We start from the raw sequence: 26,358 nt of genomic DNA on the forward strand, positions 1-26,358 counted from the left end.
TTTAAACAGACAGCACAGAAGCCCCAAAGGACCTAAGCTCGGTCATTCTCGACCACAATTGGTTGCATGTCCCATTTTGACTTCAGCACTTCAAGGCAGTACTCATGGCACAGATGTTTCTATATGCTATACCAGCAACTTGGTTATGGCGTCCCATGTATACCCTGCCTGCTAGCATCTTTCACACTGCTGTTATGTGCTGGATTGCCTCAGGGGCATCTTTTTACAGCCTGCATCTGGAGTCTTGCTTGGTGTGGTAGATCCCAGCTTCTATTTATGTTGTGCTCCGAGCTTGTTCCTGTGCTGCGATGATTAGTGCTTCTGTGCTGTCTTTCAGTCCAGCTTTGTCCAGCCACTGATGGGATCTCTGGATCCAGGCACTTCTTCTTCTTCTATCTGCTGGTACATACTGTGCAGGGGCCTGTCCTTCCGTGGTGGTTGTTCTCCTTCTCCACTTCTTTCTGGGGTTTCTACTGCCTGAGGTATTCACTAAGCACATGGTCAGTTGTGGCTATTTTCCGTAAAGTGTCACAGTGCAGGATTTGGGGTGAAACCCTACATATGTGGTCAGGAGCCTCCTTGTCTTCATGTCAGTGGCTTCTATTGCCTCCTTTGGCCAGTTTATTATCCCAGCAGGGTATCTGATCATGGGCAGGGCATATGTGTTGTTCTTCCCATTCAGCGGAATCCTCAGGACTCGCCTTACCCTCTGCAGATACTTGGTGGTTGCAGCTTTCTTAGGCACCTCTTCGTGGTTCCCATTTGCCTGTGGGATTCCCAGGTACTCGTATTCCCATGTTATTACTAGAGATGGCACGATACCACTTTTTTATGTCCGATACCGATACCGATATCATAAATTTGGATATCTGCCGATACCGATATGAATCCGATATAGTGTGTTTTTTAATCAGTAAAACTGTTTTTTTAATATCTTGCTGCTTTTTGTATAAGTTCATACTCAAGTTAAAAAACAACAACAACACTAAAGCTATTCTGTTATACCTGTATGTAAAAAAAACACACTGCACCCAAAATATTTCATAGATCAGCAACACTGATCAATCTAATAAAGTTAAACCTACCCCATCCTCCCTATTCTGGTATTTTAAAGAGTACTTAGCAGAAATATTAAGCAACCTAACTAATAGGGTTGCAAACTCCCAGCAAAAGAAAATAGGGAACCACCCTCTTCCTCATGATGCTTAATCAATGTAATCAACTTTAATTTGATGCAGGGTGAAAAAAATTCACAGAAATAAATTATTTTTCAAGAATAATTAAATAGATTCAACATCTTTCTTCAACAGAATTGCAGACTGCACAGATGGTACCTTCGGAAAAAGTACTACTACTAAAAAGTACTAGGGTATATTAGACTTAACAGTTACTATATACAGTAATGGACTTCTATACATTTTACATCAGATTAAAACTTTGGGTGTAAGATTCAGATAATTATTAAATAATTAAAAGCTAGATATTTTAAATGAGAATAAGAAAGAAAAGTATGTCTTTGTGCCCCCTTTTCCCTGTTCATGCCCTATCGGCCCCCCTGGCTAAACTTTGCTAGATCCGCCCCTGCACAGTTACCAGCCGTCAGCTGCATAGAAAAAGATCCTGGTCTAGAAAGTAATATTAAATAAATTCTAACAACAGCTTATCAAGCTTAATAGTGCTGCTGTTGTTCAGCCGCTGGTTTCCTCTTTCTGGTGAGAAATGGGCCAAAAACAAAGAAGAGAGACGGACTCGCGACAGAAAAGCCGATCAGCTGATCATTAAGCAGTTTCACGATTGAAGTAGCAGCAGGAGAGAGAGAGAAGAGGCAGTTGCTCTATATATCGGTTGTTAAGCTTAACGCGGGAATGCTTTACAAACATTCAGAGATGAACTTACACACTTGCTTTACTTCTCTCTGAGATAACTTCCTCGGAGATGAAATGTTTGCTAGCAGGCTACAAATACACACAGCTGCTCTATCACGTGACCACACTGCTCCGGCTCGCCATGTCGCCAAGTTTTGTGAGGTGCTTTTTTGATATTTAATGGATCGGATTACATTTTTTATTTCTCTCCGATATCCGATCCAGTAATTTAGGTCAGTATCGGACCGATACCGATACGTAATATCAGATCGGTCCATCTCTAGTTATTACTATAGATCCTAGTGTTGTGGATCAGTGAATCGATGTGTCGTTCACTATTGGCATACAGCTTGATGTATCCATGGCACCTGATGATTGTTCTATTCCGTATTGGGTATCTGTAGCCAATCTTGTCAATGACACTTGATGGTGACATGTGCTATAGGCTTGAAGTTGGCCTCTAGTGTTGTTCACCCCATCCCCATTGAGTTCCTGATGAAGGCTCCAAATTGTTTTGCCAATCGGTATTCCTTGCCAATTCCTTTTTGTGCCCTGTTTATGTATTGAGCCATGTGCCACTATGATGTCTGACAGGAGCTTCCACGTGGTACTGAGGCAGGTAATTGGATGGGACCGGTCCTTTCTGGAGATCCTTGGGGATTATGACTGTTTGGCCTTCGGTTAGCTATTCTGGGTGTCTCTCGTCAATTAGCAGAGTATGCCTTGGTTCTTTGGAGCGGTTTATTCCCCTGGCTTCTGTCTCTCTGGTATACCTCTTCAAGTGAGGTCAGCTGCTCTCGCACCTAACGCTCCTTCAGTCATACTTGGTACCCAGTCTTGGGTGACCTGACGTCTTTTCTCCCCCTTGCCGTAGCACATGTGTTGTACCTAATCGATCTTCAGTTGTGATAGCAGTCGCTTCTTCCAAATGTTGTTTACACAAATGCAAAAGGCAGTTACAGAAAGATACATTTTTTTCCACTTGTCAGAAATCAAAAGTGTTATATTTTTTTCTCCTCACATGTATCTAGTGTTCACTGTGAACCTATCATTACCTGTATGAGCATCCAAAAGAACTGACTGAGATGGAAATAATGAGAGAAGAGCGCCAGAGTAGCACAGCTGTCCTCTGAAAACACTTGGCCACGGAAAGCTGACACCAGGAAACAAATCTGCAGATAAACATGAAAAAAAGAGAAACACACATTTGAAATAGTTTCGTATTGTCTTTAACTCAACTTTTCATCCTTGTGACTATAAAGACAAAGCAACAAGTTTTCATTTCAGCTACTGCATATGCAGATTTTGCACAACACAGTCAGATTTTGCATGCCTGCCAAACTGACACCCACAATGGTTGAGTGCAGTGTCAGCAGTCCACATTGTGCATGAGGCCATTTATTGCCTGTTATATAGTGTATACATTTTTAAAGAAGACTGCAGGACTCTGATACGCACACCTCCCAAAGAGAGATATCCCATCCTGCAGACCTGTTACATCACCTTGCAGCAAGCTCTGAAGGCGGAAGGAAAAGTAAAAGCATCTACAACACTGATAAATATGTTTTGTCATATCGTCCTTTCATCCCACACGCACACAAAGAATGCAAAAATGTGTGGGTGATGCACGTTACAAAAACAGCTTGTGGAAAGTGTGCATATGTGTGTGTGTGTGTGTGAGAGAGAGAGAGAGCAAGAGAAGGCAAAAGAGACAGCAGCAAGGGAGAGCGAGTTTCATAAGCATGAATGCATTGGGGCAAAAATGCAATCTATATGATTAGAGGCAGGATGGTGTCGAAAACCCATGAGGACAGCACAAAATACTGCTGCTCTGTTGTCCATCAGAAAGTTTTATTAACCTCTAGAGCCAAAGCAGCCGGGTGATTGTTACATAACCTGCAGCCTGTCGGATCACTGCCAGTGCCACGGACCAGATAGGGGGTGAATGGACAACAGCAGGAGTTGAGAGTTGTGGGAAGAATGATAACTTGGTCTCAAGTGTTGCCTACATTTTACTCATTATTGTCAAGAAACAAGTAGCAAAAACGGCTTTAGGTAATAAGAAAGGTGTCTGCTGAATAAATTAAAATTTTAACTAGCATCTAATCTTTGAGTAATTAGGTCTGACTTTAACAGTCACAGTTTTTACAGATCAGATACCAGATACAGATATCTACCTCTCTGAAACACCTCAGTGTATACTGATACTACAATATACATTATATATAGACCGTGAGCTTTAGTAAGCCAGTAGCACTCTGTGGTTTCATTGATTTTATCACGTCAGTCTGTACAGTTACCGCATAAGCATGGTGAAACCTGTTTTCCAAACTCATCGACCCACAGCTTATACTTGTTGCCTTTTAGATGACACCACAAATACTGCATGTTTAAATAGGCTGATGTCATGCAGTCACTTCTCGAATGTCTATTCTTTATAGGATTTCCAGCAGAACAACATATTTTCTATTTTGTGTGTGTGAAGATTTTCTTCTTCACATGATTTCTTAATAATCATAATAATCATAATTAATAATATGACCGACCAAAATTTTCATATTTTCTAACTTTTTGTTAACCTAGGAAATCCCAAAATGTCCATTTCTGGATTTTCCAGCACTTCCCAACCCTGTCTGCATCCTCTTGCTGAGCGAGAGGAAAAGTCAGTCCCTATTTTAAGGAAACTAAGAATCATAAGTCACTTTCTCATTGGTACTCCAAGCCCTGGAGGGTGTGTATGTGGATAGGATGGCATAGGAAGGAAATTCATGCATGAGCTACCTGGAATGATGCCTGAATCAACAAGCTGTTTGGGTAGCTTATGGGAAAAAACAGGGTTAGGTATTTTTAGCAGAGTTATGCTTATGTCGCCTAAAAGCAAAATGATGGGAGGAAATTACCAAATGCTTAAAATCTGCAAGATATAAAGTCATGAGCCAACGTGATGTAGATATACGCATTTGCAAACACACCAAGAATATAACTTTGAAAAACCAAGCAGAGTAGCAATAAATACTAAACATTCTCTTTAATGTGTACTTCAGTTGATCAGCAGCTGTGATAGCACAGGTAATATTGTTTTCACCTTGAGTGTGTGAGTTTGTATGCATCATCATGGCAAAATTGGAATAGAACTTTTTTTTTGTAAATAAATTAGCAGGTGTTTACATGTTGAGACATTAGCTTAATAGTCGCAGGAAGTGAACCTAATGGCAGGCGGTGACAAAATGACAGGTACAGAGAAACAGCTATGTATGGGAGAAAGGCAAAGGACTGAAATAAACATATGCAGTGCTTTGAACATGTAACTGCCTCTTAGAAATGCACGAGGCTCTGTGTTTGTTCTGTCCTTGTTCTCAACAACAGAAGCGAGGTAAAAGCAACCACTCTGAATAAGTTAAAGATTTGATTTGATTAGAACTCGTCTATTTTTTATCTGCCTTGTCCAACCGGCGTTTAGTAGGTAGTAGTACGGACAGATACACAAAAGCACATGAAGAGCAGGCTCTCTTTTTTGCTTTTGTTCTCACTCTATTGTTACCACTCAACAGGGACATATTAATACATCACACTTCATATCATGTGGTTGACAACTAACTCTTATGTAGGGCACTGAATCAAAGTTAGTTAAATCTGTCACGACTTGCTGTGGTATTGTTCTCCGTGTTTTTGTGTTAGGTTTCACTTCCTTCGGCTCATTTTCCCGATTAGTATCTGTAACTGTCCTTACACCTGTTTCATCTCCCCTCGTTACCTGTGTATGCATATCTTGTCTGAGTCTCCCCTTGTCCTTTGTTTTAATAATCCCTAGTGCTTGTGTGTTTTCTAGTTCCATGTTTCCCAGGAGACTCTTCGCGTTTGAATTGTCTGCGCCGGCTTAGTCGCTGTCTATTTTGTATTTTAGGTGAAGAGTTCAGCATTAAAGAGTTCATGTTCTTTCTCCCAAGTCCTGCATTTGAATCCACATCTTGCCTGCCACACAGCCGCACCCTGATGCTTACAGTGTTTTAATCATTACGATTACTCCCCTTATTATGTGGCCAAAGAAATTTTATTAAACTTGATGAGAGGAGTGATCATTTGGGTAGTAGTTACTGTTCAGATGGAAATCTTATAATGGGATTATAGCCAACTGTCAGAATGGTAATGAATCACTGGTTACATTAAACACAAACTATATTTATATTTTTTAATAGGATGCCTCTGTTACAGGGCTCAGTTTGTCATGGATAGCTATAACTAATTAGCTAACAGAAGTTAGCAAAGAAGGTATGAATGTCATTGTTCAATCCACTCGCAGTGTGACCTACCAATATGGAATAGGTTGGTAGAGTAAGGGGAAGTGACAGGTGTGGACATGAAGTTTATCAGGTAGTTTATAAGCTACTGATCTGCTTTTTGTCTCCAGGCTCTTTTTTTCCCCTATTGTGTAACACACTGGGAGTCAACCTGTCTAGACCCTCAGGCTATAGACTTATTCACAGCCGACACTGGGAGGTGATACAGGACTCTGAATACAAGTCCTGTCAGTGAAGTCTGTGTTGTGTGTGTGCTTGCATGTTCTTGTGTCTGATAAAACAGGAATCACCAAAGCTCACACACATCCAGCTGTCCAATTCAGGCATGCAGTTTTTTTTCCACAACATAACTGAAAACAAGTAAATAACAAAAAAAAACTAGACAGAAAAAAATACAGAAGCAGCTCTTCATCCACAGACTTTGTCATCAGACCAATGACGTTGAGCTTCAATAATTATTCATTCATCGCTTTGGCTAAATTTCCAAGAAATGTCAGAAAGCCCCCATTTGTTTTGTGGCCTGGAAGCACCCCATTCACTGCTGTTATTGTGCTTTGTTTTGTTCCTACTGCCTTGGGAATAATTTTACTTTCACTGGACAAGATGTAGCCACATTTTTGTATTGTATAGGGGGCGATCGTGGCTCATGAGTTGGCAGTTCGCCTTGTAATCAGAAGGTTCGAGCCCCGGCTCCCACAGTCTCGGTCGTTGTGTCCTTGGGCAAGACACTTCACCCGTTGCCTACTGGTGGTGGTCAGAGTGGCGCCAGTGTCCGGTAGCCTTACCTCTGTCAGTGCGCCCCAGGGCAGCGGTGGCTACAATGTAGCTTGCCATCACCAGTGTGTGAATGGGTGGATGACTGAATGTAGTGTAAAGCGCTTTGGGGTCCTTATGGACTAAGTAAAGCGTTATACAAATACAGGCCATTTACCATATTGCAACAAACTGGCATAAAAATAACTAAATGCCCTTTTTCATGAACTTTTCCTGGCAGTCTAAATGATACCGACAGCAACATCATCAAGATAAAGACAAAAGAACACATAATACACAGTGCAAAATGCCAACAAAAACACATATTTACTTGTTAACACGACAAAGGAGAAATCCTACAACATCAAACTGCACAGAGGCAAAATATTTAGGTGCTGTTGGCTGCAGCTCTAATACTCGCAGTGAGTGTGCAGCTGATCGATCGCCCTGTATGCTGAGCTAAGTGTACTAGGATGGCTAAAAATAGAATCTGCCGTATGCATTACATCACTGATGGAGTGGGTCTAAGCTGTCTGCCAGAGTATCCATCTCATATTGTGTCCCGAAACACTTAACCTCTGCGTTCCCCTGCTCCTCCACCTCCAGCTTTCCTCATCACATCTTTTTTTTTTTCATTCTTCCCCCTTCTCCCACCCCATCCGCTGCTCCACCCTTCATCTCATCTCCCCCTCCTCTTCTCTCGCCTCCCTTCTCCTTCACCACCCCCTACTCTCTAACAGCTACCGGTCTGATCTAGCTGGCTCCAGCATCAGCCTGCACCCTGGGTGTTTCCTCTTATGCCTTTGTTCAGAAAGAGCTTAAGAAAACAAAAGGGGAAAAGAAATATATAAGGTTGCCACTTCACTCTCATTTCCATCATAATTTTCTCACTTACCGTGGACCAGTTTTATTTCTCTAATCGCAATCATTCATACCTCCTCATCTCACAAACACCTCAGGAACACCTTTCTAGAACATGCAGAATTGCATCAGAGTCTTTGCATGCTGCAGCCCCTCAATTTTTTTTAATGTGCTGATACATATAGTGCAGCCAGTTGCAAGAAACTGGTGACACAAAAGTGGCTGAGAGATGGGTTAGTGGGCCAGTGTGTGTTGCAAAGAAGAAGAAGCGATTGAGCATTTGCTGACATGATGCAGCTTTATCAAAATACTGAAAATGATTCCTCCTACTGTCACATTTTCAGAGTAGTACTCTTGCTTTTTTTAAAAAAGAAGAAGAAAATATTTAAGTATTTTTGCAACTTAAAGCCTCTGTATGCAACTCACAAAATCACATATGCTCCCAGCATATCTGATAATGATCGGCTATTTCAAGTGTGTTCGAGGCATGTCCAGTCGCTTAAGGTCTGAGGGAAAAGTAAAGTTCACAGGTGTTTTAGGTTGAATCTTTGGTTGGGACATACTTGCTGAGCCAGCTGTTAGCAAATAAACACCCACCCTCTTTGTTCTGTTTCACATCCAAACAGCCACAACGCTGCAGCTACTTTTGCTTACGTGAGGACACACTGCAGTGCTGTAATTGGGTGTATGTGCTTGCACGAAACAGGAAGACGATATCAGGAGCGTCCACCGTGTATTTTGGGATCAACTGATATACTGTATTTCCAGAATAAACAATAGTCTGAGAGCCTGCAGGTCTCAAGCTTTCAGGGGCAGAGGTGATTCAGCAATAGGGGGCAAACTCAAAAGCTGTCAACAAATTCACAGTGTCATTAGGGTCATTATTTAAAGTCTGGGGAATGTGGAAATCCAGGCTTGTTTATGCTGTCTCTTTGACTTTGTGAAGACCCCCCGCCCTTATATTCACACAAAAAGTGAATGAAAAATGTCAATAGATATCAATACATAAACAATCTATTGATACTCTGTTGAAACTAACCACATTGTTGTTTTTGTTATTGCTGGATCTTTTTGTCACTGCTTATTCTATACTCACACAGCTACCAGCAATAATGCTAACTCCTCCATACAGGGGAGTCAATAGTACCACCCACATGAAGCAGTTTTAGCTGCATTCCTAACAGGCCTCCTCTTTCTCCTATTTAGTCTTCAGTCAAAGAGCCTCAGTACTGCTGGAAACTGAAGCTGCTTTTGATCTCAACGGGGCTACTTTAAAGAAGTCTCTTGAATTTGTTTCTTCAACATCTGGCGAGAGGAAATCTGGAGACCAGACAGAAAACTCTCTGCAAGCAATGGGACACACACACACAGACACACACATATTCATACACAGCTATAAAAACATTGTAATCAGCTGTTCAAGGTCAGCTCCCTAAGCTCACACACTCAATGGGTCTACTTTACCCTACCACAAACCTCTGTGTGTCCCACAGTGCATTCATGATGTGGGTGTGATTCAGCCCTCAAACTGACTTCTTCAGTTTACTGCCATGGTTTGACCAGTAAAGACATTTGCTTTATGTTATTCTGCATAAACAGATGAAATGTCATACAGCAAAACATCAAGGAGACTAAAATACAGGTCAAGTTGTGTTCTATTCACAAATGTTGAGAAATTCTCTGTGTCGCACAAAGTCTACTACAATTATTCACATCTGATTATGACAACCCCACCGTGAACAGTCTTTCCACACTTACCTGCTTCTTCCAGATTAGCAATATTTCTATGGTTGGGGATAATTGCAAGTCTAACTACAGTGATCACAAAGCCTGCGGAAACCTACGCTGACCTTCTTAAGCTGTTTCATTCATTTCTGTCTAACAAGCTATTGATTAAGAGAACTGATTGATCTGGAGCAGTCCTCAGTGTGTGGCAATGGCTGTCTGTAAAGCCAATCAATTTGTGAAAACTCTGGATAAGATATTGCTTGCTCCATTCATGCTACTCCTGCCAGCATATTTATCATATACTCTGCTTTGGTGTCTCCCTTTGTAATTTAGACTTAATAAGACCAACTGCTGTGACATCATGCATTTAATAAAGTCTCAATTGGCCCTTTCTATCTAACTCAATAAATTATGACTAAACAGGTTGCTTGGACCTTCAACTTAATCTTCTAGTTGTAATTTAACTGGGGACTCTTGCAATTTTTGCAAGGTACTTGCAGATTGCTAGGATATAAACAATATCTTGACTGCACACTTTTTAACTAGCAGTTAAAATTAATTCTGCCTAATGAGGAAACTTGTTTACAACTTACATTCCACAACAGGTGAATTCATTCAAAGAAAACTGAGATGAAAATGTGAGTCAAACATGTTCCCTCCTGTGCCTGTGAAAGATTTTCTGTGGGCTTCAAAAAGCTCTAGTCATAAAAATGAGCAGAGCTCAGGGAAGTCATTGATCAGAAACTTCATTCACCGCTGCTGTTGAACTTGGCTCTCGTCATGGAGCTATAGTGACCCCTACAGGTTATTGCGATGAGGGTTTGGTTGCTCAGCCAAAGTTTGTAAGGCAGGGGTTATGTGTGTATATTGGGGGGAGTGGGTTAAATGAGTGGGTCACTTCTTAACAAGATTGCAAACATTTGTGTTTAGATCACGTACGCCTGTCTGACCATTTCCATGATCCATGGACCATGGAACCCTTTTTTTTTTTTTTTTTTTTTAAAATAATATGAGTTTTCATCATTTAAAGCTCAAGTTATTAAATCATGTTCAGGAAAATACTGCAATTAGACACACATTACAAACAAACTGCCAAGGCAGACTGATTACAATCTCCTGGTAACCCAAGAACAAAAGGCCTTTATATAGATATGTCTCAGTCTTTTCAGGAAATATGCCGTTTCCTTCCTCAGTTCATTCTTTTATGACTCACTGAAGAAGTTGGGTGGCTCACATTTTCTATTTCAGTCCATTGAGTTAGCAAAACAGAGCTTAGACTCTCTATCACTATCTCTGTGTCTGTTTCATTGCAGTTTGTAAAATCTATGACAGCTTTAAAGGACTCACAAAAACGTGTACTGTACAACGTCGCAGTAGCAGAACCATTAGTGCGAGTCTTATTTGCTATACGTGACAACAACAGGGAGACATCCTGCTCAACTCAACCTAGAAAACATGTGCAAACATTATGCTGGAATGGCCTCAACAGTTTTGGTGTAAACACTTTTCTAAACTTCCAATGTTCACTCAACTCAACATACAAAGCTCTGCCAAGACAGGCTGTCAAATTCCAAAAATAGAACAGGATATTGGGGACTTTGACAACTGTAGGCTCCCACTTTGTTTATCATTCACAGTGTCAACAGTCCTGATGGCAAACTGAATGACTGCACATAATCAGGTTAAAGGTGACTGGAGAGTTTAGCAAGTACATTTCTAATCATTGCATTTTAAATTGGCTTGCAGTCACAACACTTTGACCTTAAATTTAAAAGGAGCTTGCGTGACAGAAAAACATATTTACAGAAATGACAGTAACTGCAGAATAAAACAGGCCCTTGACTTAACTTGCCACAAGAGAGTCTATGCACAGACAGTTTATATAATACCTTTAACTGTTAAAGCAGGTAATGAATGTAAGTTTTAGGCAAGAAAGTTTTTAGAACTCAGTTTTACAGTTGTCCATAAGAATATGCTTTCAGGACTTATGACAATTATTTATCACAGTTTTTCAAAAAAAAAAAAAAAAGCTCTTGGATGCATCCTCTTTTTCACAGCTACCAGGCAAGCAACTGTAGAAAATGATCTACTGTGACTTTTAGCTTTATGTGTAAAAATAGAAGTTCAGATGCTTCTAAGGTCACCATAGCCCACTTTCAGAAAAGAATTATATGTAACTTTCAGAGGCTACAAAGGTTAGACTCTCTGAACACAACATATGGTTAAACAACCACTAGAATTAATCCATTTGCATTGCTACACATTAACAAATAAATAGGCACACATGCAGCTAGAAGATCAAAAACACAGATATGTAATGTCTTTTAAACATATGCAAATGCAAAGTTAGTAGTACTTCTGCAGTGTAATGCAAACGAGCAGTAAGCTGTCTAGAGTGCAGTTTACTTTATCTACACAAAAAGTCATCAGTGATGAAGATAATCAGGCTACAATATACAGCGGTGTGGAAAAAGTGTTTGCCCCCTTCCTGATTTACATATTTGTCACACATGTTTCAGATCATCAAACTAATTTTAATGTTAGACAAAGATAACCTGGGTAAATACTAAATGCAGTTTTTAAATGATGATTTCATTGATTAAGAGAGAAAAGTTATCCAAACTTAACCTGTCTCGTTAAGTTTAAATCATCAAATCATGAATTAACTGTGACTAAGTTCAGCTTCAGTAAAAACACTCCTGACCTGTTGAATCAAGTCCCAAATCCCTTAAATAGAACCTGTCTGACAAAATGAAGTAGGCTCAAGGATCTCAAACAGCAACACATCCCCAATCTAAAGAAACGCCTGAGAAACAAAGTCACTGACATCTGTCAGTTTGGAAAGGGTTACAATGCAATATTTAAGGCTTTGGGACTCCAGTGAACCATGATGGGAGCCATTATACATAAATGGAAAAAACTTGGAACAGTGATGAAGCTTCCGAGGAATGACCGGCCGAGCAAAATTACTCCAAGAGCACATCGACAACTTATCCAGGAGGTCAAAAAAGGACCTAGAACAACATCAAGCTTCTACATGTCTCGCTTAAAGTCAGAGTTCATGATTCATCAATAAGAAAGAGACTGGGCAACAATTGCAGCCATGGGAGAGTTCAAGACAAAAACCACTGCTGACCAAAAGAGACACAAAGGCTCGTCTTACATTTGCCAAAAACATCTTGATCATCCACATTTTTAGGGGAAAATATTCTGTGAACTGTCGAGACAAAAGCTGAACTTTTTGGAAAGTTTGAGTCACGTTGCATCTAGCATAAGAAAAACATAGCATTTATATAACACATCCTATTAACAGTAAAATATGGTAGGTGGTAGAGTGGGAATGTTTTGCTGCCTCGAGACCTGGAAGACTTGTTGTGGTAAATCTAGCCATGAATTCTGCTGTCTACCAAAACATCCTGAAGGAGAATTTCCGACTATCTGTTCATGAGCTCAAGCTGAACACTTGGGTTCTGCAGCAGGACAATGATCCAAAACACACTTCCAAAGTCCACCTCTGAAAGGCTTAAGAAAAAAAAAGAAGAGTTCAGAGTGCCTTACTCAAACTTCTGACCTGAATCCAATTGAGATGCTGTGGCGTGACCTTAAAAAGCCGGCTGATGCTCAAAAATTTTGCAAAGAAAATGCAGGAAAGAAAATAGACTGACGTCATTCATTTAAACAGGGCTGATTTTCATACTGTGGTGGCAGAAGGGAGATTTAGCCTGCGTGTTTCAGCGAACTGAGCCAGGGATAGAGAGTCCAATTATCACAAGTGGTTTATGTCTGAGAATCACTCACTCTTCTTTATCTGCAGTAGTGTGCTCGAACACAAACCCTAAGGAACAACATGTCAGCAGAAGTGTCCTGTGTGTACTCTGTACTCTTTCTTCAGGGTAATCCACAGCCTGCAGACTGTTTTGCTACATCTACATATACTGTCACTGTTGAGTCACACCAGTTACACCCAGCCACCTTTAGAGGGTTAGACAGAAGAGACAGAGACAGAGTGAAATAGCCTTTTGCTGGTAATGTCACAGCTCCCAGCAAAGGCTACCTGCTGCCAGAATGATAAAGGGGACAAAGAATAGAAGAAGGGACACTACTCAGAATTTTGTCATGTAAAAGCGGTGAAAGAAGGGGGGAAAAAATCAGAGAAACAGAAAAAACAGATGTACATAAGGAAATGAAGGTAAGAGAAAGTCAGGCAGTTGGCTATTACTGTACAGTGTTGGCTCATTTTTCAGTAACAGGTAAGAGACATGGACACAATGAATAGTGAGCATGTAGAAGAAAAATGCTGCTGACTTTAACAATAGATGGAACAAATTAAGATAAGAGGAGCTAGGGAAAGAAAGGCACAAGGTGTTCGAGTAGAGTATCTCCCAAAAGGCCTTCCTTACCCCTCCACTGTTCTGTCACGCACGCACACACACACAGGTACACACAGGTACACACATACACACATAGGCTCCTGCAACATGAGCATTTCCTGGAACCCATACACAAACGGTAACACAGGCCTCAGCTACTGACACTTATACCCTTAAATACCTTGTGTGCCATTTGCTCAACTCTGAGACAGTAAAGCATTTAATAGGGACATGCTGTGTTTTAGCCTGTTATTGACTTTTTAATAACTGCACGAAACAATAACACCCTAAGATTTAGATATAAACTGTACAAAATTTGAAACATTTGTCTGAGAGGGACAGGCTGGTAACCATTATGTTTTCTTGCTATTTTCCTTCTTTTGTGCTCTCATTTATAAACTCTTGTGGGTTTAAACACACAATAGGACAAGCTAGGCATGTACTCTGACGTCAACCAGAGAATCAGACCCTAAAAGACATTCAAAAACCCCCAATGTTTACTGATTTAATGCTTAGTTGTTCATGACAGGAACAGATACATTTCCTCAGGAAAAACAGAGTCTCAGAAAGACTCATGCTGATCTTATCTTCTGTACAAAACTACGTCTTTGACAGCACATTTCATACGTCTCCCCTCCCTGAACACCTGAGAAACTGCATGCATTCGTTCAAACCCTACCCCTCTCCTTCACCACATGCACATACACAGTGACGACAGACGGGAACTTTTAGGAATCTTGTCAGCAAGCACACAACTCCTGCATTCTCCTCAGAGATGGGAAATGACAGCAGTGGTTCTTGTGCAAGAGGAAAAAGAGTTAGCGTAGTGTTTATGTGAGTGTGACTTTGTGCATGTGGATACAAGGGCAGACTTCTGAATGCTGGATTTGGTCCCAGAGCTAACAGGAAATCCTTTATAACCAGAAGTAAGAGTCACCTAAATGGCAACACAGGGGTAAACACTTTACTGAATTGGTGTGGGAATGTCTGTCTGAAACGTGGCGGTGGTCTGTTTAATCCCAAAGGAAGAGTAATTTAATACTATTTTGTTTCCATATATATATATATATATATATATATATATATATATATATATATATATATATATATATATATATATATATATATATATATATATATATATATATATATATATATATATATATATATATATATATATATATTTATTTATTTATTTATTTATTTATTTATTTTATTTTTTGTCCCGCATACAAAAACTGGATTTCCAGGTAAATATATACAGCCAATATAAAAAAATTATATTTTTTGTCAATATTATATAAATAAAATATAATTAAAATGATGGGTTAATATTATAAATCTAAAAAAAACTTGGGAATGTGAAATATCAGTATTTAGTTACTTTAACTACAATGTATTGAAAGTAATTGTTAACCATCTTAGTCTTTAACTCAGATGGCCAAAGTCCATTTCAGTGACATACAGTGCATGTGAAAACTGACGCTTTCAGTATCATATCATGTCCTGTTTGGAAATAATCATAGTTTTAAGAAATACTTTTTTGGCAACAGGAAAGAGAAAATGAGAAGCTGAAAGATGAGAAAAAGAGTGAAATGTGAAACAATCAACTCCAATCTGGTCGTGCATTGCACAGTTTCCACCCAAACTTTCTGTTTCTACAGTTACTGACTTGTGTTTCAGCAAACTACTGACAGCAAGATTTTCTTTTTAACAAATACACATTTCTGTAGTTGTACTACAGTATAAAACCACAGTGGATTTTAAGTTAAACAATAAAAGTCTGACTGAAATGCAGATTAAACAAAACTCAAATTTTTCATTTTAACTAACTATTTAAGAAGTACAGCATTGGTCCCCGTGTTCAGATGCTCATAAATAAGTGGACAACACCAAACAATCATTATGCTTTCATAACAGTGAGTATAAGAATTATTTTTAATATTTGGATTAAAACCTTTGCAGTCAATCACTGCCTAAAGTCTAGAACCCATGGATATCATCACCTATTGTGTTTCCTCTCTTGAGATGTTCAGCCACCTTCAGTTGCTGTTTGTTTTTGAATCTTCAGTTATGTATTTATATTTATGTATTTAACTGGAAAATAGGTTCTTGTTTTATTGCTGACACTGTCGATTCTAAGATCTGCTTAGAAAGAATATACAATTGATCAGGAATAACCATGAAAACATACATATATTTTCACATTCTATTGCACAGAATGTACTTCATAATTATAATATATTATATTCATTTAATTTCATTTTTGAAAGTCATTATCTATCATACTATCAGGATAAGACAAACTCCTAAACAAGTCTAACCATACGGTAACAGGTCTTTCTCCATTTCTTCCCCGACCCTATGATAATCTTTTCAAAATAAAATAAAGGACCAAAAAGTGCACATTCCAAAGCAAACAAAACCCTGAAAATTTCACTTTTCCTATTTAATGCCATTTAGTTTTCTTTTTTCATTTTTCCATCTCTAAGCATCTTGACAATATCTGTCAATGTAAAACAAAATAATTGTGCATATACGACCAGTCCTTATGTAGCACACTGTTAAATTTACACTCAGACAAAAACAGATAGACAGGCCGACACACCTACAGCGGATGTGACAAATTTTTCTTTTCTTCTCAGTAGGAGTCCTGACGCAGTGGCCTTGACAGTGGCCACTGCCTGTAGGTGTCTTATTACTGACCCAGATCAGTTCCAACCTGTCTGACTATAAAACACCTTCAGCAAGATTTTGTGTCTGCAGTACTGCTGGATGAGTCCTCTTACTAAACCTATATATCTAAACGTATGCAGTCTGAGCTTTATACATTTGAAAAAAAATCCCAGAAGATTAAGAAACACATATTAGGACACACATTACTCAACATTTGCTGCAATAGTTTGTAGAAATCTGATTGACATTTTCTTCTCCTTTGAGATGGTAAACATCACATCACACAATCTGGATATAATATCATAGTAAAGTTAAAAGTTTGTGCAATCTTCTCTTTCATCTCAGTCCTGTTTGCTTCATCACCTGCCTCTCTTGCTTGTACCAGCACTGCTGCCTTAGTTTTCATGGTGATTTAGCAATTAAATGTCCTACCCCTGGTGCCCTTGGGTCTTTGGCATTTTCTAACTAAATACTAAAGAGGTAAAAAGCACGGCAGCAGAAATGCTGAGACAGTAATGCAATTAAACTACACAAACTGAACCAGAAGGCTCCACTTTCTCATTTAGAAACATATTTTTGTTATTTGGCATCATTAAACCTAATAACCACAGTTGTGCAAGGCAGTGCCCCTCAGTGAGGTAAGACAACCCAGTACTTCCTGAATCTAGCTATATGCTCACACAGACAGGTCCAGAAGTCTTATAAATACAATGCAAATACAATTTTATATAGTATATCGTTTACATATTATTAACACATAAGCTGCTAATTACTATAATTTGTCTAAATTCTGGCTTTATTTGATAGTGTTACGCTCCCTCTAGTGGTCACTGTTGGGTGACATAAGTTCAAATTCAGTCTTCAGCGAGTGTGCAATTAACCATTTTTCTCTCAGTAAAGTCTAAAAAATATATCATTGTGACTGTAAAATAAATTAATGCATTGACTATTAATGGTGGCTAGCACTGTGGTGCGGTGGTTAGCACTGTTGCCTCACACATCAAGAAGGTCCAGAGTTCCACTCCACCATCTAGCCACCATCCGTGGCCTTTCTGTGTGGGGTTTGCATGTCCTCCCACAGTCCAAAGACATCAAAGTAGTGGGGTTAGGTTAACTGGTAATTCTAAATTGTCCATAGATGTGAATATGTATGGTTATATGTGTTAGCCCTGCGTCAGATTGGCAACCTGTCCAGGGTGTACCTGCCTCTCGCCCTATGAAAGCTCAGATATTCTCTAGCGCCCCCCTGAGAAGGATAAGGATAAGCAAAGATGATGGATGGATGGTTCTTTTGTAAATTGTTTTCTTGATTTAAAAGATTTAAATATGTTTAAGAAACTATCCTGCTTGCTCATGCTAGGTTGTTTGTATAGTTACAGTAATAGGAAAAAAGAGTATATTTTACATGTCTAGACAAGCACACCTAAACAACCAACAGATTTTCAGCCCCCAAAAATCTGTAAAGTAGAAAAATTAAACCCAATTAAAAATGATTGAGTTCATAAAGGAAACCGATCCAGTATTAAATATTTGTGAGGGAGAAAAGAATGGGACACTTAACCCTCATAATGTCCCCCCGATTTCCATACAACTGGGGTGATCAGGGGTCAAAACTGTCCCCGCTTCATTTGAGTGTTTTTTAAAGTATAAAGTATAAATTGTCAATCAATTCAGTGTTACATCTTAGTTTTACTTAAGACCAACACATTAACACAAAATTTACCCAACATTTTACATTTTAGGGCCACCACACCTTGTTTACAAAAAATACACCCTGTTTTTTAAGCGAAAATAAAACAAGAAAATTAAATATTTAATTGTTTAGATAATTTTGACTATCTGACTAACTACAGAGTGCTGTATGTTGAACTTTAGTGAGAATTTTTTTTTTGAACCATTTAAATTTTTTAAATGGCAGCACATAATCACACCTGTGGTCCTCAGGGGTCAAAAATGTCCCCACTTCATTTGACTGTTTTTTAAAGTATAAAGTATAAATTGTCAATCAATTCAGTGTTACATCTTAGTTTTACTTAAGACCAACACATTAACACAAAATTTACCCAACATTTTACATTTTAGGGCCACCACACCTTGTTTACATAAAGTACACTGTGTTTTCGAGTGTAAATAAAACAAGAAAATAAAATATTTAATTGTTTAGATAATTTTGACTATTTGTCTAACTAAAGAGTGCTGTATGTTGAACTTTAGTGAGAAAGTTTTTTTTCAAGCGTTTATAAATTTTAAATGGCAGCACATAATAACACCTGTGGTCCTCAGGGGTCAAAAATGTCCCCACTTCATTTGACTGTTTTTTCAAGTATAAATTATAAATTGTCAATCAATTCAGTGTTACACCTTAGTTTTATTTAAGACCAACACATTAACACAAAATTTACCCAACATTTTACATTTTAGGGCCACCACACCTTGTTTACATAAAGTACACTGTGTTTTTGAGCAAAAACAAATTGAGAAAATAAAATATTTAAATGTTCAGATAATTTTGACTATCTGAATAACTACAGAGTGCTGTATGTTGAACTTTAGTGAGAAAGTTTTTTTTGAACCATTTATAAATTTTATATGGCAGCACATAATCACACCTGTGGTCCTCAGGGGTCAAAAATGTCCCCATCTGGTTTGATTGATACTTAATTAATATGAAGTCGATTTTTTCCCCCACTTTTAATTAAAACTTAATTCAAACATTTTTAAACATTTTTTTTTATTCCATTTCAAATTTAAGTCTGATAAAAACCTCATAAAAATGATTTTTTTTCTTTGTTTTTGGGTAAAAAATAAATTAAATCATCAGTTATCGTGATTATCGTTTCACAACCAGAGTCGGTTGCTTTAACAGATGATCACAGACGGGTTTATGTCAAAGTTAATTTAGAAAGCTGTTTTTAAACTACTTAAAGTTTTTTACTGGCAGCAAATAATCACATCTGTTGTCCTCTGGGCTCAAAAATGACCCCGTTTGCTTTGACTGTTTATAAAGCAAGAAGTATAAAATATCATCCATCTCTGTGTTTCAAGGTTTTATTCAACTTTATTCCAACTCATTACCTGACAGTTTTCTATATTTTGGCATGATAGGACACCAGGGCATGAGTCTGAGTGAACACATGAGAGCCTGAAGCAAGAACAAAGGCGTGTCCATGTTTTACCCAAGTGCAGGAGGAAGCTCAGGTTCATTCCTCTGTACTGGTCCCATCAGGAGGAAGCTCAGGTTTATTCCTCTGCACTGGTCCCATCATGGACAGCTTTCTTTCTGCACTTGCAGGCCAAGGGTCATATACAGTAAACAAGTTGTTACAGGTGATTGTTTTCTTTTGGAAACCTTCTGCAATGTTAGGGACAACTGGCGTGTCCTGACTGCAGGAGACGGTTTGCCATCGTACACTAGCATGTTCCATGTACAGCTGGACCTGCATCACATGCTGCCCATGTTTTTATCTCATCCCTGGTTTACTTGGATGTTCTGTTGGACAGAGTCCTCTGAAGGGGACTTGGTGCTCATACAGTCAGATCAGTACCAGGGTCTGACATCACAGCAGGAGACACGCCCACTTGCTCCATACACCTCAAATGGGAGCACGTTTGTGTCATGAACGATGATCATCTATTGTGTCTTTATCAAGAAATGATATCCTTTTTGTGCTTCTATGATTAATCTTGTGTCACCTTTAAAACTACTCTACCAGACTCAGGATGTCATAAACTGGCCGTAGCGACTCTACTGGATGCTCGGCAGTAAGAATCAACACACCCACATACGCCTACAGCTGCATTCGGTCCATTTTTCTTCCTCTCTCGTTGTCCCTCCTTGTTCGTCATTGAGTTGGCTGTAGAGCAGCTCATCTGCTGATTGGATGGTTGTTGGTTCAATCTCTGTGTGCTCTAGTCTGGAGTTCTTACCAAGGTGTCCTTGGGCAAGTTACTGAACCCCAACTTGGTCTCTGATGCATCCATTGGCATGTAAACGTTCAAAGGCAGAATACAAGCAGAATACACTGTGTGTAATGCTTCAGTACTCGAGTAGAAAAGTAACTGAAGGAGTATGGGACCTGGCACATGTGCTTGGACTGTGGTAGATCGTCTTTCTCTGAGGCACATGAGAGAGTCATGCATCGTCTGACACTGGGAAGGATAGAAGACCAGATCAATGTTTCCTCACATTACTGCAAATATTCCTCTGTCTCAGCTGACTCCTCTTTCCTGCTTGATTCTTTGTCTTCATCATAATTAAAATAGAAGATGTGCAGTCCTCTGACACATCTTCTATTTCAGTTTCACATCCTGAAAATTCAAGAAACTTCAAGAAGCCCAGTCACTTTCTTTCCAAGCTCCTCAGACTACCAAGCCCTGGAGGCCTGAGAACCTACTTGAACATAGTTCAGATTCTTCATCACTTTCCTTCACTTCATAGCCTTCTTCCACTTCTGCAGGTGGGTGATGTGCTTTTTCAGAGAAAGGTTAACATGTGCTCTAAATATTGGCTATATTTTCATTATCTTCTAACCCTGGATCTTCCTGAACATTGATTCTCCCTCCTCATTATACTAGAGGACAATATGTGCTTTGTCCTGCTGGTCATTGCTTTGCACAACATGGTAAAAAAATGTATGCTCATCAAAGTATGCAAATCTCTAGTGCAATGGAGGCTTGTGAGCTACTTTCTGTGTATGTATTATTGTAGGGTCGACCTTACAATACGAAGCACTTTGATGCGACTGTTGTTGTGATTCGGTGCTGTGTAAATAAACTTTCATTGAATATAGAGCACCTGCCTCCTCATTGTGCTGCCTGTTGTTGTTGTTGTTTTGGTTGTTATGACCAGTGCTTGACCCCACACATCAGTGATCCAAGATCAAAGATGTTTGAAAGCAGTATGTTGTGAAAATACGGCTCTTTGCAACACTTTGTACTTTGGGGTCATTTTTGACCCCTGAGGACAGCAGCTGTTATAAAATCCAATAAAAACCCCATAAATAAATCAAATTACTTAAAACTTATTCCAATCACGCATAGTATAGTAATGAATAACTTCTGTTATTTTCAGACCATTTAATGAATAAAAAACACATTTTTGATAGCAAAAGATTTCTTTAGAGGACAAAAATGACCCGTGGACATCACAAGGGTTAAACTAAACTAACCACTAAATGGTTCAGATAAGGGCTGATCATTCCTGCACGTTAAGTTGGAGTAAGCTTTGCCAATATTGCTCATATGCTCATATCCCCCTAAACTCTGGAATGAGGAATGTACATGAGGTGGCTTTCCTCCCTACTGTGTGCTTCAAATTCCCCCAAAACGTTTATTTTGGAGAAGGGTTACAACTTCGTCCGCTAGTCGAACCTCGGATACAGGAGGAACAATGCGGTTTTTGTCCTGGTCGCGGAACACTGGACCAGCTCTTTATCCTCTCAAGGATACTTGAGGGTGCATGGGAGTTTGCCCAACCAGTCTACATGTGTTTTGTGGACTTGGAGAAGGCATTCGACCGTGTCCCTTGGGGCATCCTGTGGGAGGTGTTGCGGGAGTATGGGGTGTCTGGCCCATTGCTACGGGCCATTCGATCCCTATACAACCGTTGCAAGAGCTTGGTTCGCATTGCCGGCAATAAGTCGGACTCGTTCCCGGTGGGTGATGGGCTCCGCCAGGGCTGCCCTTTGTCTCCGGTTCTGTTCATAATTTTTATGGACAGGATTTCTAGGTGCAGCCAAGTGGCGGAGGGCTTTCACTTTGGTGGCCTCAGAATCTCATCTCTGCTTTTTGCGGATGATGTGGTTCTGTTGGCTTCATCGGGTGGGGGCCTCCAGTTCGCACTGGAACGGTTCGCAGCTGAGTGTGAAGCAGCAGGAATGAGGATCAGCACCTCCAAATCTGAGGCCATGGTTCTCAGCCGGAAAAGGGTGGAGTGCCCACTCCGGGTCGGGGATGAGTTCCTGCCCCAAGTGGAGGAGTTCAAGTATCTCGGGGTCTTGTTTGCGAGTGATGGGAGAAGGGAGCCGGAGATCGACAGATGGATTGGGGCTGCAGCTGCAGTAATGTGGACGCTGCACCAGTCCATCGTGGTGAAGAGGGAGCTGAGTGTAAAAGCGAAGCTCTCAATTTACCGGTCGATCTACGTCCCTACCCTCACCTATGGCCACGAGCTGTGGGTAGTGACCGAAAGAACGAGATCGCGGATAAACGCGGCAGAAATGATCTTCCTCCGAAGGGTGGCTGGCCTCTCCCTTAGAGATAGGGTGAGAAGTTCGGCCATCCGGGAGGGGCTCAGAGTAGAGCCGCTGCTGCTCCACATCGGAAGGAGCCAGCTGAGGTGGTTCGGGCATCTGACAAGGATGCCTCCTGGGTGCCTCCTAGGTGAGGTGTTCCGGGCATGTCCCACCGGGAGGAGGCCCTGGGGCAGACCCAGGACACGCTGGAGAGATATCTCTCGGCTGGCCAGGGAACACCATGGTGTTCCCCCGGATAAGCTGGAGGAGGTGGTTGGGGAGAGGGAGGTCTGGGCCTCTCTGCTTAGGCTGCTGCCCCCGCGACCCGGCCTCGGATAAAGCGGATGAAGATGGATGGATGAGTTACAACTTTACTCACTATCTTTCTTCTTCTTCTTCTTCTTCTTCTTCTTCTTCTTCTTCTTCTCCGGCCATTCTTTGGTATGATACCTTACTCACTTAATGATTACAAGCCACCGTGGCCCAGATGCAGCAAACTTTCAAACTTTCCAGACTTTCTTCTTACAGCCCTTCAATTGTTTAGAAGTAATTAGGAGCTCCTTTATGGCCTCCCAGACTATTACACGCATCATTCATCATTCATCATTGTGATCATTGTTGTTTCGACTCTTCTTGGGAGGGTAGCAATAGTTTTATGTTTACTTGATTAGTACACAGTCTTTCTGACGGTATGTTGGAGGAGGTCGAAATCTTCAGAAATGGTTCTGCAAATCTTTTCAGTCTCAAGATAATCAATTAACATTTTTTTGAAGTGCTTTCAAATCAAACCCATGATTCATTTTCTTGATTGTGTTATGAAGTTCAGACTTTCCAGAACATTCCAAAGATTTCCAAAGTCTACTATTTTTGACACATTTGGTTTACTTAGCTTTCTTTATCTTATTTTGCATCTTGTATCATAAAAGAATAAAAAAGGTCAGTTGATATTTTAACTGATATTTATGTAGATATACAGAATATCTCAAAGTAGTCACAGACTTTTCTTCTGCAGCTGCTTTCTTCTACTTGTGCTTATTTATTCATGTGATCAGTTGCATTTGAAATCTTCTACTTGGAAACACATGGTTTAGTTGTTACAGTTTATTACACAATAAAGTTGATAGAATTTTCATGGAGAATGTACCTGTAATATTAAAAGAGGTAGATACCAAACAGGTTTTTTTTTCAATTCTGGGATTAAAATGTATATTTAAGTCAAGTGTCAAGTCTTTATTTGGTCGCTCATGTTAGCTATCTGTCCAGTTTATACTGACTTGTCAGAGAAGCACTGAGAAACACGAGTATTTCATTTAATGAATGTTTCTTAGATTCATTCTCAATGTGTACAGGAAAATTTCAGAAGTCTGCTAAAACCTTTGCCAAACAAGTAAAGAACACATTTAAAATCATGATTTTAAACAATGAAAATTATTACTTGCAAATCTTAAAAGATCAGCACAAGATTCTTTTGATACACAGAGGATTAGAGAACAGTGGAATGGCTTTAAAATTGCTTGTGATAAGGAAAGCTAGATCCACCCAGTGCAACTGATTGGTCAGCAGATGGTAGTTTTATAAGCACTGGTCTGCTGCTAACTGCTACCTTGAAAAGCCAGGGTTGCCTCGCTAACCCCAAATCCTGCTTCGTCACTCAACTTACAGACTGTTTAAGAGAGGTGAAGTATTATGTAAGTTCTCTTCAGTGTACGGTAGCAGATGCAGAGAGAAATCCATCAAACTGGCAGCTCTAATTTTCTCCACAGAGAGGGCAAACTCAGTGAATGATTACAGCCAACACAGATGGCATACCCTGCCTGCCAGAGGTGGTTGAAGTTGGATATGATCCTTCAAATCAATGGTGAGGTGTGAGCTACAGCCCACAAATATGGGAGACATTTGTGTTACTAATAACATTTGGCATCTATTCTGATATATATAAAAAGAAGAAAAACAGCACTGTCACTCTATCAGTTACAGCCACAGCTTGACCAAGAAAAGCTGAATATGAGCTTGCAAGAACAAAGCATCTCTCTCATTCTTTAAATGACAAGTTTGCAGAAGGATTAGATGAATGCAATTAACATTCTTAAATGGCAGGCAGCATTTTTAACAAAAACAAACAGAAAAACAGAGTCCTCTTTGTGAATATGCAACATTTCCAAGACATTAAGTGGTAAATATTCTGACAGAACAATTATAAAAAGGACCCTCCTGGCAAATTGTTGAGGTAATTGATTTATGTCCAAATACATGTGTCATTCAGTTTGTGGATAATTATTTAAAAATAAAAGAAAGAAAGAAAGAAAGAAAGAAAGAAAGAAAGAAAGAAAGAAAGAAATCAGACTGTCTAAAGAAATCTGCTCCAAGGGATTTATATAAGAAAAAGGGTTTTTTCAGCAAGCCACTTGACATACAAGATAAACTGAATAAGTGAAGACAAGATGTCACTTGATCTATTTCAATTCAGCACATCCCACCCATCATTATCTCCGAAATACTTCCAGCACTAACAAAAGACCGCTTAAAGGCTACATTTTAACATCAGAACCTACAATCAGATAGGCCTTCAGCAAGCTTTTCACAGCTGGCTTTGACTAAAAGGCTAGAAAAATGCAAACATTTCGAATCCCTAGACCAAAGTTAGACACACGCACTATCAAGGAAGAAGGCATTATTATACAGTAACGTACAAACTAGGAAAGAGAACAGGGTGGAATTTTCCATCCAAAACCCTTTTAGGTTCAGGGGCTCTGCCTGGGCCATAAACGGGTCTACTCCGAGGTGGCTAGCCCCCAGGGACCTCTTTAGAAATGACTTGTGTTTGTCAACCAAAGAGAGGGGGACCAGTGGAAAATTACCAGTCCCGCACTCAGTCACGCAAGCACACATGCACACACACAAACACACACACTTGATCAGGACCACCTGTAGCCACATATCTATCTCTCTCAATGGTTATGTGACAGCTTGCGTTTTTAATGGGTGAGGGTGCGGGGGGCATGGTTGTGTTGTCAGGACGCACCAACCCGCAAACTACGCAAACGATGACACTGGATGATGTTCGCATCCATGCACATTTCCAAGAAAATATCTGCGACATGTCTAGCGTGCGACGTGTGACTGTGGGTGTGTGAGTGAGTGCACAGTGAGCAGCTTTAAAATGCTCTAAGCGAATGAATCCACGTATGAGTGCTGTGTTAATGTTTGCAACCCACATATATCTAATATGCTGGTCTACTGGAGCACAGAGAAATGGATGCCTCAACAATGATTCCCAGAGGTGCCCTGTCACGTACATTTGCATCTGATGCAAAGAGATGAGAATACCAAAGAAACTAATGCTGCATTCAGAGTTTAAAAGCAGAACAAGATCCAAACGAATGCTTTACCTGAGTTCCAAGGCAGCTCACCATCATGTGAGTGAGCAGTTTGGCAGCAAACATGGGGAAACGGGAGCACAGCACATGGGATATTATGGCCAATGCAAAGCCTGTAGACAGAGAAGTCAGCATTAATGATACTTAATTAAGTGATTTATTTGAATCCATTTATACAAGTGGGGATGTACATATGG

The 26,358-nt window shown here is 39.9% G+C and overlaps 1 protein-coding gene across 4 annotated transcripts in view; it reads right to left on the minus strand.

The window, feature by feature from the left end:
- Positions 1-26,358, minus strand: part of adgrv1 (adhesion G protein-coupled receptor V1) — a 169,027-nt gene that overhangs the window by 46,191 nt on the left and 96,478 nt on the right. For all 4 annotated transcript variants that reach the window (XM_085181423.1, XM_085181425.1, XM_085181424.1 and 1 more), the window contains 2 exons: positions 26,174-26,274; positions 2,921-3,037 (listed from right to left, as the gene is read on the minus strand). In XM_085181423.1, coding sequence (XP_085037549.1) covers positions 2,921-3,037; positions 26,174-26,274 — 218 coding nt within the window. The remainder of the gene's footprint in view (positions 1-2,920; positions 3,038-26,173; positions 26,275-26,358) is intronic.

Source organism: Neolamprologus multifasciatus, chromosome 12, assembly GCF_963576455.1.
Source record: "Neolamprologus multifasciatus chromosome 12, fNeoMul1.2, whole genome shotgun sequence".
NCBI classification, from domain to species: Eukaryota; Metazoa; Chordata; class Actinopteri; order Cichliformes; family Cichlidae; genus Neolamprologus; species Neolamprologus multifasciatus.